The sequence below is a fragment of the Strigops habroptila genome, chromosome 10, assembly GCF_004027225.2.
Source record: "Strigops habroptila isolate Jane chromosome 10, bStrHab1.2.pri, whole genome shotgun sequence".
NCBI lineage: Eukaryota > Metazoa > Chordata > Aves > Psittaciformes > Psittacidae > Strigops > Strigops habroptila.
In genome coordinates this window covers 17824861-17842318 of record NC_046359.1, presented here as the reverse complement: position 1 = coordinate 17842318, position 17458 = coordinate 17824861, and the positions used below count along the sequence as shown (strand labels likewise).

General features: G+C 39.0%; 1 protein-coding gene across 7 annotated transcripts in view; it reads right to left on the bottom strand.

Annotated features, from left to right (window-relative positions):
• The window catches only part of FMN2 (formin 2), a 155518-nt gene extending 144500 nt beyond the window's left edge, over nt 1-11018 (bottom strand). For all 7 annotated transcript variants that reach the window (XM_030499644.1, XM_030499649.1, XM_030499648.1 and 4 more), the window contains exon 1: nt 9022-11018. In XM_030499644.1, the coding sequence (XP_030355504.1) occupies nt 9022-10966 (1945 nt within the window). In that variant the 5' untranslated portion in view covers nt 10967-11018. The remainder of the gene's footprint in view (nt 1-9021) is intronic.
• Between the last annotated feature and the right edge of the window lie 6440 nt (nt 11019-17458).

Genomic DNA, 17458 nt, shown 5'->3' with positions numbered 1-17458 from the left:
AGCTAAACAGGCAACCCATTACACAGTTACAGGATCACATAATGCTAACAGCTCCAAGTGTTTGAGATATCCCAAAAAAGCCAGGGAACACATGTTTGTATGCTCCTTTTTGGAAGCAAGGGTACAAGCTGACCCTGGCACGAGAATCCTGCTGATTGCTGCCAGGGCCACCACAATGTACACTGGGCAAAAGTAGCACCTCATACAAACACTCCTGAAATTCTTCCAGGAATGCCCTGATGGAAAAAGTGAAGGTCTAGCAAAATTTGAAAATGGGATTCTCCAAAAATAAATACGACAAGAAAAGATCCCAGATTTAATGAAGTAAAAAGCCACTCCAAAAAGAATGTTACAAACAGTTTTCAAAAAAATCTCGTCTCACTTTATGAGTAGTATTCCTTGATCAAAACAAGTAGCTGTATTTTAAAACAGCTCGCTCCACTTGTGCTAGCTATGAGACATGGCAACATCGCCAACTGCAGCATATACCCGATGGTCTGTCAAAAGATTACTTAACCATATGCCTTATTTGCACAAATCATGTTGGAAGGAGCCAAAGCAGTCAAGTTGAAATCTAATGCAGACCTTCATCCTGATGAACGAACTCCCAATGCCAGCCCAGTTCCTAATTTTGACATTTGTGTTATAATACTGAAAGATGAAAGTTTACCAAAAATTTCACTTGGTAATGAAAATGTTGTCCTGCAAACACTATGGTCAGGATGAAGGTTGAGGCTCAGCTCTACTCTTGCAATAATTATGCAATGAACTTCCACAGCCTGACCAAGCCTATGTATCACAACAGATAGAGTAGAAGTAGGCTAGAATGAAGCTGTTCCTCTCTGGTGGCAGTGAAGTAACATGACTGAGTCCCTTATCGAAACCACCAGTATTTTTTTATTTGGATGATTTGCAACGTTTCCATTTTGTACGGAAACCCAGATGAATTCCTTCCTATCACTCTTGCATTGTCTAGAAGGCAGCTGTACATAAAAAGTTATCAATGTAGTTTTATTGATCTTTGCTAAAACCATGCTGCATTTTGTTCTATTTTTCTTCATCCTTTTATCATATACCCAATAGCTAATTATATCTTATAATTTCCTCCTTTAGGATTTGTTCCAAGGCCTTGCTTGTTGCTGCAGTCAAAATCAAGACAAAAATTGCCTTGGTCATTTGCAATAACAATACTTTTTCTGTAATGCAGATATTATAACTTTGCTATCCCCAGAGCTTCCAAATATATTAAAATATTTGTGATAGCCTGTGACAGTTCTTTCAGAATTCTTGCAGATTAACAAGTCTCTGACGTGCTCTGTCTTCCTAACTTGCACATTAAGCTCCTTGAAATTTTGCTTTCACAGTGACTAAGATTTTACACCTTTCCCCCACACTGAATTTTCTGATATATGACATATGTATAACAGAATAAGCTGAGACAAAGTATAAAACTATGCTTCTACCCCTACCTTTCACTATATTTGTGACTATATATGATATATTCTTACCTTTCACTATATGTCACATATATGTCACTAAATATCTTCCACAAGTTGAAGTTTTAAAATCTCAAACAATTTGCTAAATATGATACAGCAGTGGTACATGATACAAAATACCTTTCTAAAAATATAAATAAGATTTACCCTCCCACAACACTATACGGCATGTCTCCCTTCACCTCGATTTCTCTTCAGGAAGAGAAAGGAAGTATTTAATGGTAGTTGATGCCTTCTGAGGAGATAACTTTTCTAGCATGCTCTTCAGGTTCTAGTGCAGTATTATTGCAGATTATAGAGGTATATTCCTAAAGCTTTTCCAATCATAGTGGTTTATGATAAAAGAGAATCTGTATGTGTCTGTCTACTGAATCTTTTAGGCACCATATGCATCTTTGGCAACTTCCATAATGTGTTTTCGAGGTACTTAGGTTCCTCTCAGCAAGTATTAAATTCTGCTCATCTTTACCCTTTTAGTTTCTTTGGTGATTTGCAATGTGAAGGCAGTATTCTGTGCCAGGTTCTCACAGACTGCTGGAAAGCCACAATTCTTTCTGTCTAGCTTTTTAAAGTAAGAAGCTCCTCTAATGTCTTTTTGGGCAGTTATCAGTAACAGCATCTTTCATCAGTCCAAACTGATACACACTTCTTTATAACTCAATTTTGTAAAACTTCTTTATTCCCAGCAGTTCTACATTTCACTTGACATTTAATGCAGTCTAGCGCATCTCTACTTTAGAAGTAAATCCAAGTATTTGCTCAAGCAGCCACAGATCATAAACCAAAACTGAACTGAACTAGGAAGCCTCTAAAGTGGGAGACAAATAACAAATTTCTTTCAACCTACTCATTAGAGCTGCAGCATGCCTTAGATTTCTTTCCTCTCCAGGACCTGTGCACCCAAGGTCTGAAACTCCTCCAACTTTAATAACCGCTGATTTTTTAATCTTTATCATAATGTACAAAAGCTTTTCATCTTTGTATCCACAAACAAAAAGCAGCATGATAAAGAAAGGGGAAAGGCAGAAAATTAGAACTGCATTTCATGAAAAAGAAACAGATATACATGCATACCTAAATATTTGTGCAGATATGTTCTTTTAGACTTCACCTGAATAAAACCTAAGCACATATCTCTTGCCGTAATTTGACCTCCATGTTCCTTCATTGATTTAATCAAATATTTCCCTCTATTTCTCAGCCTACTGTATTGTCTTCTCTCTTTGCATGACAAAAGAGTATTTAGATACACACCCTCTATTTTGCTTTGGTTGGGTTTTTTTGTTGTTCCCACACACACATCCTTTTTTTAATGAAAAACACCCTTTCTTCAATGGATGTTAGCAGATGTTTAATTTTATGTATTTTAGGAATTACTTTTACAACTGTGATACTGTTTACACATACACTATCTCATAACCACTGCTTCTTACTTTTGCAGAACAGCTGACAATGGTTCTATCATCTCTGAATCTGCAGATGAAAGAAGTCATGGTCTGTATTTATCTGAGAATAAAGCAAGTTTTTGCATCAGAAAACATAACCCACTCCCTATTCATGGTCCGAAAGCCTAGCTATTTCCATCAACATGAAAGAAACTTATTCTGGACAGCAAAAATATAATGAGAAATGAGAAATAAAATGAGAAATAGTCATTTGATACTCAATGTAACACAGATCATCTCGATGTCCCTAAGTTCGTCTACATGAACTGCAGTGTAAGAATGCAGAAAGTTGCTGCTGCTTAGAGAAAATAATAGTGCAACACAGCTCCTGAACCCACTTTGATGTCTTTTCCAAAGCACTTAATGAAATGCAACTAGTGTTGTATTGCCACATGAAGAGGCAAGAAGGAGGTGACACAATGTAAAGTCCTAACATCCTACCACCACCTTCCTTTCGCTGCTTCTCAGTGCATCTGCCCTGTTACCCTTGTATCAACGCACCTCATCTCCCCAAAACATAAAACATATGCCTCTAAGTTTCCAGAAACTGTTGTATTCTACTTAACTGCTACAGAATGCTGCTTTGAAATGTACCTAAAAATAAACAAAGCCACAGTCACAGAAACACCTACACATATATGCTTCATCACTGCTATTCCTTATGCAAGTTCAAATTTTGGCAGGAGCAGTTTATAAGGAATACACTTGGCCATATTCTGAGTGAGCTTGGTTAAACTACAGCACAAACAAAACATCTTGGGCAATTAGTATCTATCTTTGCATTTTCTATCACGACGATTCACATTAGAACTTGATCCCTCATATACAGGAAGAAGAAAATATTCCTAGAGAAGCTTTCCAATTCCAAGTTTATTTTAATTTTGACACCACAGCATGAAGAAAAAATAAGGCCTGCTTCAAGAAATAAATTTTCTTTTCTGCAAAGTAGTCTACCCACAGTTTAGAAAAAAACCAAAACCAAACCACTGGACAAAACAGCCCCCAAACCATTAAGTAATTTATAAATATTTTTTAAAATAATAAAGCACAATTAGATCCAAGAAATATTTTTAAACTTCAGCTTCTCATAACTATTCCCTCTGGAATAATCCACCGCTCTTTCACAGAAATGAAATCACTGAAACACACAATGTCCTTTGATATCCAGTTCTATCCAGATCCCATGTGTGGATATTATACTGGGACTGTGCCTCAGATCCTAGCAGAGACGCATGGACCTCCAGCTATAAACTGCCCCTTTTCCACCCCAAAAGAGTCTAGCAGACAACCAGACATGAGTCAGACTGCCAGTCAGACCTCAGAATGGGGTTGCTGCTGAGAAAGAGGTTGTTTGAGACACGCAGCCACTCAAACCCATGACCAAAACCTGCTACTCCCAGTGAAGTTCTAGATAAAGATCAAAGCATTAATCATGAGACCCCATCAAAACAAGCCTGTGGCAGCACTGCATTCCAGTGACATTACTCCTATTGCTCCAATTCCCATATTGCAGTACTTTAAAGTAACTTACCAGCATTCAGCAGTCTTTCAAGAACATATTGCAGCCCATTTACAAACACATTTTAAGGTAGTTGGAGTGCAGTATTGCAGCCCTACTCCCTCTCCTCTCCCCCATTTAGGTTTACAGAGCAAAAAGAGGAGGATCTTTCCCTTCAGATGCTTACTAGCAACACTCAATATAATGCGTGATTCTCTATCACATGAAGAGTTGCTGTTGGGCAGCTCCAGTAGAGGAGACTGTACTGCCATCTGATAAAAAAAACCCTATCTGTATTCAGGGAGGCCTTAGAGCAGCCTTCCAGTACCTAAAGGGGGCCTACAAGAGAGCTGGAGAGAATTTTTACAAAGGCATGGAGTGACAGGTCAAGGGGGAATGGCTTTAAGCTGAAAGAGGGGAGATTTAGATTAGACATTAGGAAAAAATTCTTTACTGTGAGGATGGTGAGACACTAGAACAAGTTGCCCAGAGAAGCTGTGGCTGCCGCATCCCTAGAAGTGTTCTAGGCCAGGTTGGATCGGGCTTTGAGAAACCTGGTCTAGTGGAAGTTGTCCCTGCCTATGGCAGGGGGTTGAGACTAGATGATCTTTAAGGTCTCTTCCAACCCAAACCATTCTATGATTCTACAACTACTGCTAACAAACATCATCAGTGAAACAATACAGCATAAGTAGTCTTAAATAACAGTTGTGTGATAAATAGCCTCCTCAGGAAGCCAATAGTTTCAAATCCATATTGTGGCATTATCACATGAACCACAATGAAAAAAAAGCCAAAAACAAAAACCAAAAAAACCCCTTTAAAAATATCTATTTTGCCTTATAAGCAAATTTTCATCCTGGTTTTTTTCAAGTTTTCACATACTTCTCTATACTGAGACATTTGTTTATGCCTGCACACACTGTACTTGAACTGCAAGTGAGTGCAGATGACATTCACACAGTGCAGAGGTGAGATAAAGTGGCCTTTGTAAGAAACAGGCTGGCACTCTGTGGAAATCAAAATGCAGCTGTGAGCACACAAGCACAGGACTACTTTCAGGTCTTGTTTTATGGTAACCAGGACTTTTTGTCTGTCTCCTGTTTACTGCTACAGCAGGACAAATATACATCTGTGAAGATAAATTAAAAGATAAATGATCTGTTTGAAAGAGATTCATGCAGCAACAGTGTTACAGCTAGCCAACAGAGATTAGAAAGGGCCTGGGTTTGTCTGGTAGAGTTTAATTACCATCTGGGGCAGCTGAGACTCTTACATTCAGTTTATGTAACAGACACCCTTACTAGCTCCTCTGCAATCCCCGCACTTCAAATTAATGAGAGGATAAACTCCTTTTTATTAAATTGTTCTATTAGCTCTTATGTTGCAGTGAAGTTAATATTTGGAAACATCAATTTCGTTTTTCCACCAAGATACTCTCTTAGTGTTAGTGGAAATTGTTCACTGCCACATATCAAAGCTAGAGAGACAACCCTATTCATTCAGGTTCAGCTCTCGCCCTCCTGGGACCACAACATAAAAGCCATGGCTCCACTGTGCATCGGGTAATCTAGAACTTGTAATTACTGTCACTGCAATTTCAAATACAGCTGTCCTCATCATTAAAGAAATAGATCTGATGCCTGGATTACAAAATGCTCATAAATTTGTCCACATCACATTCTTAGCCCATGTATCAAATTTGAAATACCATACTTATTTTTTATATAAAGCAAAATTTCAATATGCAAAGTCTCTACCATTCGAGCTATTGGCTTCCATCTACATTTTAACATTAAAGCAGCCTTAGAAAAGTTCATATGGATCATTGTGAAAACCAAATGGCACACAGCCAGACCACAACCTAGTGCAAAAGTAGGCCAGTCATCTGCATAGAACCTGCTGTCATTAAAATTGATGACTAAATTGTTGTGGAATATTTTACTTGATTCTAGTGAGAAATTAAGAACATCACAGCAGTCACTGCACAGCAAGATGGGATTTAATGCTGTAGGCAAGAAGCTGATTTTAAGATAGGAATGAACCACTATAAAGAATTTTATCTCTAAAAGCCTGATGGTAAATCCCCAAATTGATGCATCTTGTGCATACAATTAAAATACAACATTTGTCAAAAGCAAAATTCAAATTATGAGGAAATTATTTCTGTAATTGCTGCTGTGCAGACTGATTTAAATAAATAGGCTTTTCTGCTCTTCCAGCAATGACAGCCAGTCTGTGGGAATACTAATGTTAAGTTGAATTTCCCTTTTTTTATGTACACTAGTTATTTTTATATATTTGATAATTTTCAGCTTGTAAGTATATTCTTAAAAAGAGGAATGATCAAAGAGAATGAAGTGTTATCATGTCACTTCCAGTTCCCTCATTTCAAGCTTTTCTGCATGAACTGAAAGGTATAATTGTCCTCTGCCTGTGAAGACAGCTGGTATGTATATGCAAATGAGGGTCACCATAATTTCCATAAGAGACAGAACCACTGTTGCATTGGACATTGGTCCCTTCACAATAAGTCTAAAATGTTAGTGGGAAAACATGATAAAACAAAAATTATTATAAGTAAAACAAAATCTTGAGAGGAAATGCAAACAAGCCTTTTTCCTGGGAAAGAGGTCTCTAAAATGTAATTCCATGTTCTTGAAGTTTGCCACATAAAATTTATTTCCATCACAGCACCATCATAAGAAGAAATTACTGATGATGCAATTTAAAGCTTTGCTCCCCGAGTTGTTTATAAGTTGTCAAATGTCTATACCAAAAGAAAAAAAAAAAAAAAAAGGTGCTTTTTATATGCTATAAATCTGAAAGTAGTGATCACCTCAAATTGTAAAACTTTAGGTAGGGATGTCTGAAATGAAATCTTAGAAAACAGGTGGAAGGGATTTAAAACACACACAAAAAAAGATTCAGCTCACTTCATGGGGGCTGGTCTCCTCCAGAGGGGCTAGCCTCCTTCACAGGGGGGATGGCATTTTTTGTGTTAAAAAATTTTAATTTGCAAGACTGAAATTACGGATTTCTGTTCAAGGCTACTGAAGAATTAAAGTATTCTTGTGATTTGAATCTGGAAAATAATGTTAATTCTTTACCTGAGTATTTCAAGCTCCTGGAGTTGGCTGCTACACAAAAAAGCCACTGATATTAATTTCTGTTTCCTGGCAGTTTAATTCACCAATATTACTGTGATGTCAAGCAGAGTAGAATGTGCACAAAGAAAGCAACTATGAATGCAAATGATTACAAGTTATATATTTTTTAATAGCTACAAGATAAAACAAGATAGTCTTTTTATGCAAAACAGTTGTTGATTGCCTAACTTTTTTCTTACATGTGATTATTAAATCACATCATTGTTCCCTTCATAAACCATACTATTTTGTTTAGTTTGCATAAAAGCACAAATATTCTGACTGCATTTTTTGCAAAAAGCTCAGGTACCTCTGTGGTTACTGTGCTCAGGAATCTAGAACAGACTTCCATTCAAAACAAACCTGATTATAGGTTCAGCTGTTTTAATCTTGTAACAGATGCTCGTAGGGCATGTTTTCCATATTCTCTTAGTACTACAGTTTTCTTAAGTGAAAAATAAATGGAATAGGTTGCTGAGTTTCCTCTGTATACATACCTCCTATGTGACAGAGGCCTTCTCTATTTATGAATATATTAGGTTTAAATAGAAACTTCAGATAGGGGAGAGAAAAGGAAAAAAAAAAACAACTCAAAATGCAGGAAAATATAGCCATCTATTCACACTATCTCATTTGTAAACTCTATGTTCCTATACTTTTATAAGAGGACGCAAGCCGCCTAACAGGCAAGGTGAAAATGCTTTCATGAATGAGTCACCCTATGTAGCCTGAGCAGCAGCCTGCCACAGCTACCAAACTACATTACCCCCACTTTCCCTTCTCCATTTTATACTGCCTTTTTAAGTCATTAACATTTTTTCTTCTCCTCTTTCCCCCTTCTGAAGGGGAAATTGGTTCCTTTCTGTACTGCTGTCCATCTGTGCTTGCATGGCTTTTTCCTTTCTGCACTAAGCAAATCCTCATTGCTGCATCAGTCTAACACCAGGTACAGCTCTCAAATATTTACAGAACATCAGAAACAGTGCCTAGCACAAGAAAACCCCAAACAGGATCACAGTTACAGAAAGCTTCACATCTGAATGATCTCTTTATGCAGAGAGCTGGTCTGCCTACAACAGTGCAGCTCTTAACGTTTTTTGAATAAGAATAATTTAAGGCATCCAGCCTTTTCCTACAGGATTTAGACAAAGGAGAAAAGGAGAAAGAAAAACTTCAAAAGAGTTATACACTTCCTTTACTGGCAGCACTGCCAGGCTGACACTGAATGGAGAGGTTATGCTCATTAATGAAATGTGACTCTGTAAGGTCAGGCCTTCAATATTAAAACTGTCATCACAAGTAAAGACAATTGTACATGCAAAGGATTGAATTCAAGTATCTTAAATATATTTTCAAAGACACTCTGGGAAACAAAAAAACACCCAAAACAAAACCAAAAAACTAACACCAACTTAATACATGTCACTTACCTGAAAAGACATTGGGAAATGTCTCTGGAGAAGCCTGCACCCCTGAGGACTTTCTTGAATGAGTCAAAGGCACTCTTTCAGTTTGAAATTTCTCTCTAAACCCCTTGTGCTCCAAGTAGCCTGCAGACCCCACCTTCTGAGTTATCTCACATTTGTGATTAGACACATCTTCTGTCCAGTCTGCGGAATGACTAAATAAACCGGCCAAACTAGCAGACCTCTGCTTCTTGATTGAGACTTTCTCTGTTTTGTGGAAGGACTCCTGCCTCCTCGTAGAAAGTGGGCTCTGGGATGGGGAGGGAGAAGGTGAATGGTTGGGAGAACTCAGTTGTCTAGTTGTGGTTTTGATGTAACAAGGATTAATTAGATAGGGTTTAAAGCATCGCGAACCAAGCACTGGACTGTCTGCTGTCCCCTCAGAGGACAAAATGTCATCTTTTAATTCTGTGGATAAACCATTATGCAGGTCCTCTTGACTGGCTGACAGAGTGTGTCTCCCTTCCTGAGTCTCAGCAGCACGATCATGGCCTGCATCTGAAATACCATCCTCTGTTACTGAGCCCTGCAAATCAACAGCCTGCACTTCAGCAATTTTAGTCTCAGCATCTGCTGCAGAGGTTGGAAAAGGTTGTGTGGAGCTGTGTGTCTGAGACCTGTTTTCTACTGCAGTTCTATTTAAATCATCTTTTAGTTCATTAGCTACAGCATCCACTCCAGCAATAAGCTGTTCCTGTTTCTCAATCAATAGCTTACGTTCTTGTGTTTCAAATAAGCCGTTACCAGGCGAGCCTGTGCTATTTACTGCTTCTTTCAGTTCACGTTCAGTTGCACAGGAGACGGGAATGTTTTCCACAATTTCAGATACTGCTGGAAAAGCACCCTCAGTGTCTGGGCTCCTCTCTTTGTCAGTGGTAGTTACTGAAAGAAATCGTTCAAAATCTAAGGGGGCTGCTTGCGAATTAGCCATGTGTCGGCCCATTGTTTTGGCGACAAGGTCCTCAGTTCCAATGTTAATTGCCCCCTGCTGCTGCTGCTGCAGTCTAATAGCTTGCTGGATATCAGAAAGCAAATCGTCTTGTTCTGTGGCTGAATGGAAACTGTATATATCCGTATCAGAGCCAGAGCTGGTCCTTTGTCCATCCTGTGTCTCTGCAGCAGCTGGAATAGTTTCATTTCTGATTTCAAAATGTTCAACATCTGTGTCCGAGAGACCCCCTTCATCTGCAGAGATGCTTATATCTGGAGTTTTGGTAACAATTGAATGAGTACTGTCCAGCTCTCCAGCCTGCAAGGCCTGGCTTTCCAAAACATCCTCCCGTGAACTACTATTCCCATCTTTAGCCTTGGACAGATTTTTTCTGATCCTCAGATTTGAAAACACTGAGGCCCTCGAGTCCGATTTACCCTTCTTCTTACCAGATTCACTTCCTTTTGCATGCTTCCCCAGTCCCCTTCTGCTTCCCGATACCTTCTTTGTGCCATCCGTATCCTTGGGCCCAGAGGCATCCTCTCCTCCTTCATGCACATCACCTGTGTTTTTCTTTAGCTTCCCATCTTGATTCCCCATGATTTTTTGCAGTGCAACACCTTCGGCAATCAAGCCATGCTCTCGGATTTCATTCCACTGGCCTGCCGGCGAGACCCCCTCTGGCAATCCAGGTTTGTTTTCAAGCGGTGGTGATGCAAGTGAAGCAAATGCTTGCTGTGCCTCTCTCCCATCTGCTAGAGCTGCCTTTTTGCATAATGTGCTGCTAGCACTGGGCTCCGCTGGGACATGCTCAGTACAGCACTGAGAGCTGCAGACAGCTCCTTCCAATGGCTGCTGTTCACAGAGCTGCCTGCTCTCCGGACTTCTGCGGCACTCTTGTTTCTTTAGGAAGGATTCTGTGAAAAGTATTTCCTTTATAAAAATCACTTCTTGTTCCACGGTTTTTATTGCCTGCATTGCAAACTCAGCTCGTCACCAAATCATTTATAATTTCAGGACTTCAATGTTCAAGTTCCTGGACAAAAGAAAAAAGTTAAAGCAAGGTACTTTAATTACTCTTCAATTGTTCTGCAATTGTTTAAATTAATAAACTAATAACCTTGGAAAGAGAATTATTATGATTATTTACTAGTTTATAAGGTGCTTAAGCATATGCTACTTTGACAGATTATACAGTACCTCTCGTGATTTACATGTTTAGTTTTTAAAGGCCACCAAAACACAATACATAATTTTAAAAAGAGAGTCACTCTGAAAGAAGGTAGAAGAAAGAAAGATAATAAACAAGAAGTTCTTTCCACAGGTTTAAAGAGTTACACTTAAATGCAATGCATTATGGTAATTACACTATAAAAAAGCTCCCACAATTTGTATTCTGAGAAGGTAGATATACTATTATTCCCAGGAGAATCAACTCATCAATATTAAAACACACCACCATTGTTTCCCCCAATGAGAACATCTGGCATGAAACAAGATAAAACAAACAAGAAAAATAGCAGTATTCAAATGCTACTAAGGAAAATGATACAGTAAAGCATTCCTCTATTTCATCCTATATAATTAATAATTGATTTAGACGCTGTCACTTGCTAACTACTTTGGAACCTTGTGCAACAGTTTTAGTCAGTTGCTCTTTCTCCTCCATTTTTTCTTTAGTTGTATAAACATCAATACTTCATAAACACATTTCCTGAACTTCCAGACAGGTAATTCCTTCCATTTTAAAACTTAGATTTAAAATTATTGGAGTAGAAACAAAAGGGCATAAGAATGCCAAATTGCCAAGTTGGATCAGTTCAGCAGTTCAATATCTTGGCTTAACACCAGCCAAGAAGTAATTAGATTTCTGCTTACAATTTATCATCTCTAAACTCCCTACTCTATGAGGCTCAGTTTCAAATTCCTCCCTCCTCTGAGCTTCTTTACTAGGAATTTCCCTTTCATCAGAGATTGCATAAACCAATACAGTATTCCAGGGAAATGCATCCTATTGGTTTACCTAACTCTTACTTTTGGTATCACTCTCTTCATACCTTTATGAATCTGGGCTGCAGCCATTGTTAAATAATTGTTGTTAATTCAGTTTGGAAAGAATAGCACTGTCAATAATACATACAAGCAAATTATTTTCAACTATCATCATTTTTCCTTGTGCTTCCTGGTAACATACTGCTCTGATGTAAGTCCTGTCCTGAGGGGCTTGTGGCTAAGGCACCAGAAGCCTTCTGTCTAGAACTCATATGTTTTAAGTGCATGAGATGACTTCATACACTCAGCGTTTTTTGGGGGGTTGTGTTCTTTGATTTTTATTTTATTTTTTCTTCTTCCCTTCAGTTTTCACTTATCTGATGGAAGGGGGTTTTGGTTTGGTTGGTTTGGTTGTTTGGGTTTCTTTTTCATTTTTAGCATTCTTCTTACATAAATACACTAGGCAAAAAAGAGCTAGTATAGCAAAGTCTTCAAGAGCACGTTAAGTGATTTTGCTTTTTTACCCTATTCCTGCTTTTGCTTTCTGTTATCCTACTTCGTTTCTAATTTGTTGCAGTATTTTACCTTTTACAGCATTATTACATACTTGCAAAAAGCTTTTGAAAGCTCAGGTAATTTCAGTCCTGAAGATACATGGTAAGAATTATTTAAGGCACAGTTTGAGAGGACAATAGTAGTAGAATAGTACCTTGATAGGTATTTTCACTGACTAGAACTGGCAAGGACCTAACCTTTGACTACAACTGGAGTACTTGTAGCTTCCAACACCATTTAAAAGCTCTTCTTGCACTAAAATCTGCCAAAAACTAACATAGCGCAGAAACAATATAAAGATACTGTGGACTAAATGTGTAAGGGTAATGTAGAATTAGTGTGATGGTCTGAAACATTTCTTTCCCTTCCTCCTCTGTAAACTCGCATTATAAACTCAACACACTCCAATTACAACCAATTATAACTCCAGCCATTAACAAAACTGAAGTTATAAGGCAGTCAAGTTAAACAATAATCTTAATTTTTTAATTACAACCTAGAAACTTATAATGGTTTAAATAATGTATCTGCACTATTTTATTGAAGTTTTCATACAGCACACCTGATTAGTAAGTTCTTCAATAAAAAACACGTAAGTATATAGACATACATATTACCTGCGTTTAAATATATTACACTAAAAAAATATTAATTTTTTTCAATCCGAGGCTGTAATCCTAAAAGAACTATAAGAAAAAAGGCAAATCATTTTCTAGATAGTCCCTCTGAATGTGGTATTCTAACCATCATGGATTCTGACCAGGATTTCTGATCTATTTGTGGACAGAGCATCACTAAAATGGACATACTTATGTGAACAGAGGTATGCATGTGAACATCAAAGAATTTGTTCTGGTTATTCCATCACATAAGGCACAGAAAATACATTCAAACAAACAAACAAACAAACAAAAAAAAAAAACATATAAAAAAAAAAAAGGGAGCATGGGGGCAGAACATAAATTACCCCAAAATGACAGTGATAGATACGACTCTTAATCAGCATTTGTGATAAAGTACAAAAAGTTAATATTAGCCAAACATAAAAACAATTGTTAATACTTTGGGAATTGTTTATTCTCAGAAGCCTGTTAGCTTCTGAAGAAAAATATGTTATTAAAAGTCAGCAAAAAACCAGAAAATTTTGGCATCAGTATAAGCTACATTTAGAAACTAAGAACATATTCATCATTCGACACCAAAAAAAGAGATTTTCAACAGAAATATCATTTAATATTTGCCAGTGGTCCATCAAAATTACCAAGGGATGGGATTGCAGGCATAATTCTGAGATCCCCCTCACCTCTCGCTCTCTAATGCTCAGAAGACACAAATGGCAAACACACAGAGGAGTCAAAACTTACAGCTCAAGATGGACTGAACTTGCACTCCCAGAGACATCCATGTTAGCACATTCCTGTTAGGAAAGCAAGCCCCTGTTATGAGATTATGATTATTTTCAAGAAGACAGTTACCATTTACTGCAGCCTCTCTAGAACAATGGCCTCATCCCTCCAACACTGCCTGCCTGCCCTCCTCCCCTACAGGGAGGGGAATGGCTGCCAGCAGCACCAATTGCCCACACCTGGGTGCAGGCCTCAAGCTCCTGGAGCACAGCCAAGGCAGAGTACTGCCTCAGGTGGGACTGGGAGCATGGTGGGAGCATTCTTCTCAAATTCCCCTCAGAAAGCCTGGGTGGCCAGTTGGCACAGAATCATATAGTGAGGGCTGGGAAGGACCTCTACTCTGCTCTCATGAGACTCCACTTGGAGTACTGTGTGCAGTTCTGGTGTCCTCAACATAAAAAGGACATGGAGCTGTTGGAGCGAGTCCAGAGGAGGGCCACGAGGATCATAAGAGGGCTGGAGCACCTCCTGCATGAAGACAGGCTAAGAAAGTAGGGGCTGTTCAGCCTGGAGAAGAGAAGGCTGTGTGGAGACCTCATAGCAGCCTTCCAATATTTGAAGGAGACCTACAAGGGTGCTGGAGAGGAACTCTTCATCAAGGACTGTAGTGATAGGACAAGGGGTAATGGCTTCAAACTTAAACAGGGGAAGCTTAGGTTAGATAAAAGGAAGAAGTTCTTTACTGTGAGGGTGGTGAGGCACTGGAACGGGTTGCCCAAGGAAGTTGTGAATGCGCCATCCCTGGCAGTGCTCAAGGCCAGGCCGGCTGGAGTCTTGGATGACATGGTTTAGTGTGTGGTGTCCTTGCCCATAGCAGGGGGGTTGGAACTAGATGGTCTTTGAGTCCTTTCCAACCCTAACTCTTCTATAATTCTATGATTCTACCACCTAGTTCCAACCCCCCGTGCCATGGTCAGGGATGCCTCACACTGGACCATGTTGCCCAGGACTCTATCCAACATCCTGGTATTTTGAGCCCATCACAAACAGAGGCTGCTTGGAGGAAAAGATGGGAGCCTAAGGGAGCCTGCTCTGAGGAGACACCACTTTTTTGAGGTGGACAAGTTTTCACCATTATTTTGATATCTCTCCCTGCTCTCAGTCATAGTTGTTGAGCAAGTCCATACAGACTGAAGACAATAATGCCTCATTACTGGCACACCCTCTGCTTCGCTCCCATGCAGAGGAGAGCTGAGGGTACAATGGCAGCAATGTGAGCCACAGAACTGTACTGCAGGGCACAGGTGCTATGGGGTGGGGTTCTGCTACCTGCCAGCACTGAGGCTCCTCCAGCCTCCTTTCACCTCGCTCCCTGAGGGGCCAGGGCTGCTGCTTGGAGAGGGAGAATAGGAACAGCCCAGATCCTCACCTCTGCCATACACACCTTGCAGAGATTTATTTCTTCATTAGTGGCTCAATGTGCCCAGGTTTGAGTTGGAGATAAAGACACATAGATTAACAGCGCTGTTTTAAAGTACTCTGGTGATACATTACTGATAGTAATACAGATGGTATGAAGAAAGATTTGTTTAAGAGGACTAGGATAGTCCCAGCCATCTATATGCTACTAAAGTTTAAATTTTCATAAGCAAGCAAAGGGCTCATTCTCATTTAGCCCGGTGCTGGAGCCAGGTCCCTGTTCCAGCTTCCCTCAGCTGCCACTCTGAGCATGCTGGAAAAATGATCTCCTCAGAAGGAATCAACTACCATTAAATACTCCTTATAGTGCCAAAGCTGTGCTCTGAGCAGTTGAAAATCATTTCCTGTGCCCACACCCCACATCTTTCAGCTACAGAATAGGGAGAATTGGGTTTTGTGACCTGACAAGCTCTAGCAGACTCATATCCCCTCTCTGACTGACAAGGGCCAAGTCAGGAGATCAGAAAATATTATGTGGATTAAGAGACCATAGTGGCTAGGGATGAAGTTGGTCCTGCCCTTGCCTCAGCTTCTAGTGGATATGAGATTTTGCTTTTTCTTTTACTACTTGTTTGAGCAGCATGAAATCATGCTTCATGTATTGCATTTGTATTAAGTTGAGGTGATCAGGCTAATGAGAAACCTGTTTTACCTATTCAAAGGTTTCTTTTATAAGGAGCTTGAACCTAGCAAGCAATGATCCTAGTCAAATGTTAGGCATACCTAGGAGCTTTTATTAGGTACATGAGAAAGTAATGACTAGAATTTTCCAATGCCTGCTACATATTGCTGAACCTTTTCCTGCGTCATTTCTAGCTAGTGAAAACTAACATTTAAAATTAACATATCTGAATAAGCAAGGTCTCCAGGAATGCAGTGTTTGCCAATTACTATGCTGCCAAACACTCACTGGTTAGGAGCCAAAATGTTTGTGAAGCATTCAACCTTCTGCATTTCTCACCTAAATGCAATGATACATTTATGCAATGTGAAACAGAGCTTTTTGTTTAAAAATATGATCAGTTTGACATAGCAAAAACCATACACATTCCAAAAAGCCATTTTATAGTTTTTTCCTAACATTTCCATATTCTTACTGCTGCTTTATTGTGAAATATACTTTTCAGCATAAAAGCTATACAGAACCTGTCATAGTTACTTTTATAGGCTAAACAGCTGCACACAAAACCCTGCCAGCATTCCAGAGATCTATGCATTGCAGGTCAGCGTCAGGTCACAGAAACAGTCTTTTAAAATCCAGGCCTCTGCAAATACTACAGCCGAAGACTCCTGTATTTGGAGCACAAGATGGTATACTAGTATTGTAACCAAACCTGAGCAGTAGGGAAGTGTAAAGGTCTGTCTTATTCCCTATCCCAGGCTGACAAGTGAGGTATTTTGTGGCACAGCTCCCACTTTTCCTTGCATGAAGTTCGTTTCGGACAGATTTTATTTCAAGTGCAGATAACCATCAGTTGTATGCTAATATATGCTAAATAAATTCAGTGCAACAGTGTACTGTGTATCATGAAAAAAACAATTAGTAAAATATCTGCTGACCAGGCTATCAAAGAAGCACAGATAAGGCAGTTTCTACCATTTAAACCACTGTAAATTACAGTCAAAAAATCAGAGTAAGAGTCTAAATTATAAATTTTATTTTCTAAGGGAGTGAAATTTATGCAATAAGGGTGTTTCTTCAGAACTCATAATAGCTTTTGAACACAGCAGGAACATCAACCAAACTTTTAAGATGAAGATCATTAAAGCCCTACAAAATTCACACACAGAATCAGTATTTGGGTAAAGGTGGAGAAAGATATGCAGAACTGTGTCAGCTGATAAACAAGATTCACAGAGTTTAGGACTATCCACCAAGCATTTCATAGGGAAAAATGAGAGCAGACAAGAAGAGATTTATTGTACTAGAGGACAGAGAAAGGAACAAAGAATACAAATCTGTAGGAAACTAGGCCTCCTTGTTTTCATTCCTTAGAGGAGGACATATTCTGTTAAATCAAGCAGAAAATTACATATTGTCTATTTGGTTTTCTTAGACAACTCCCAGAGTACTTAATGACAGGGTTGAAAAATGTGG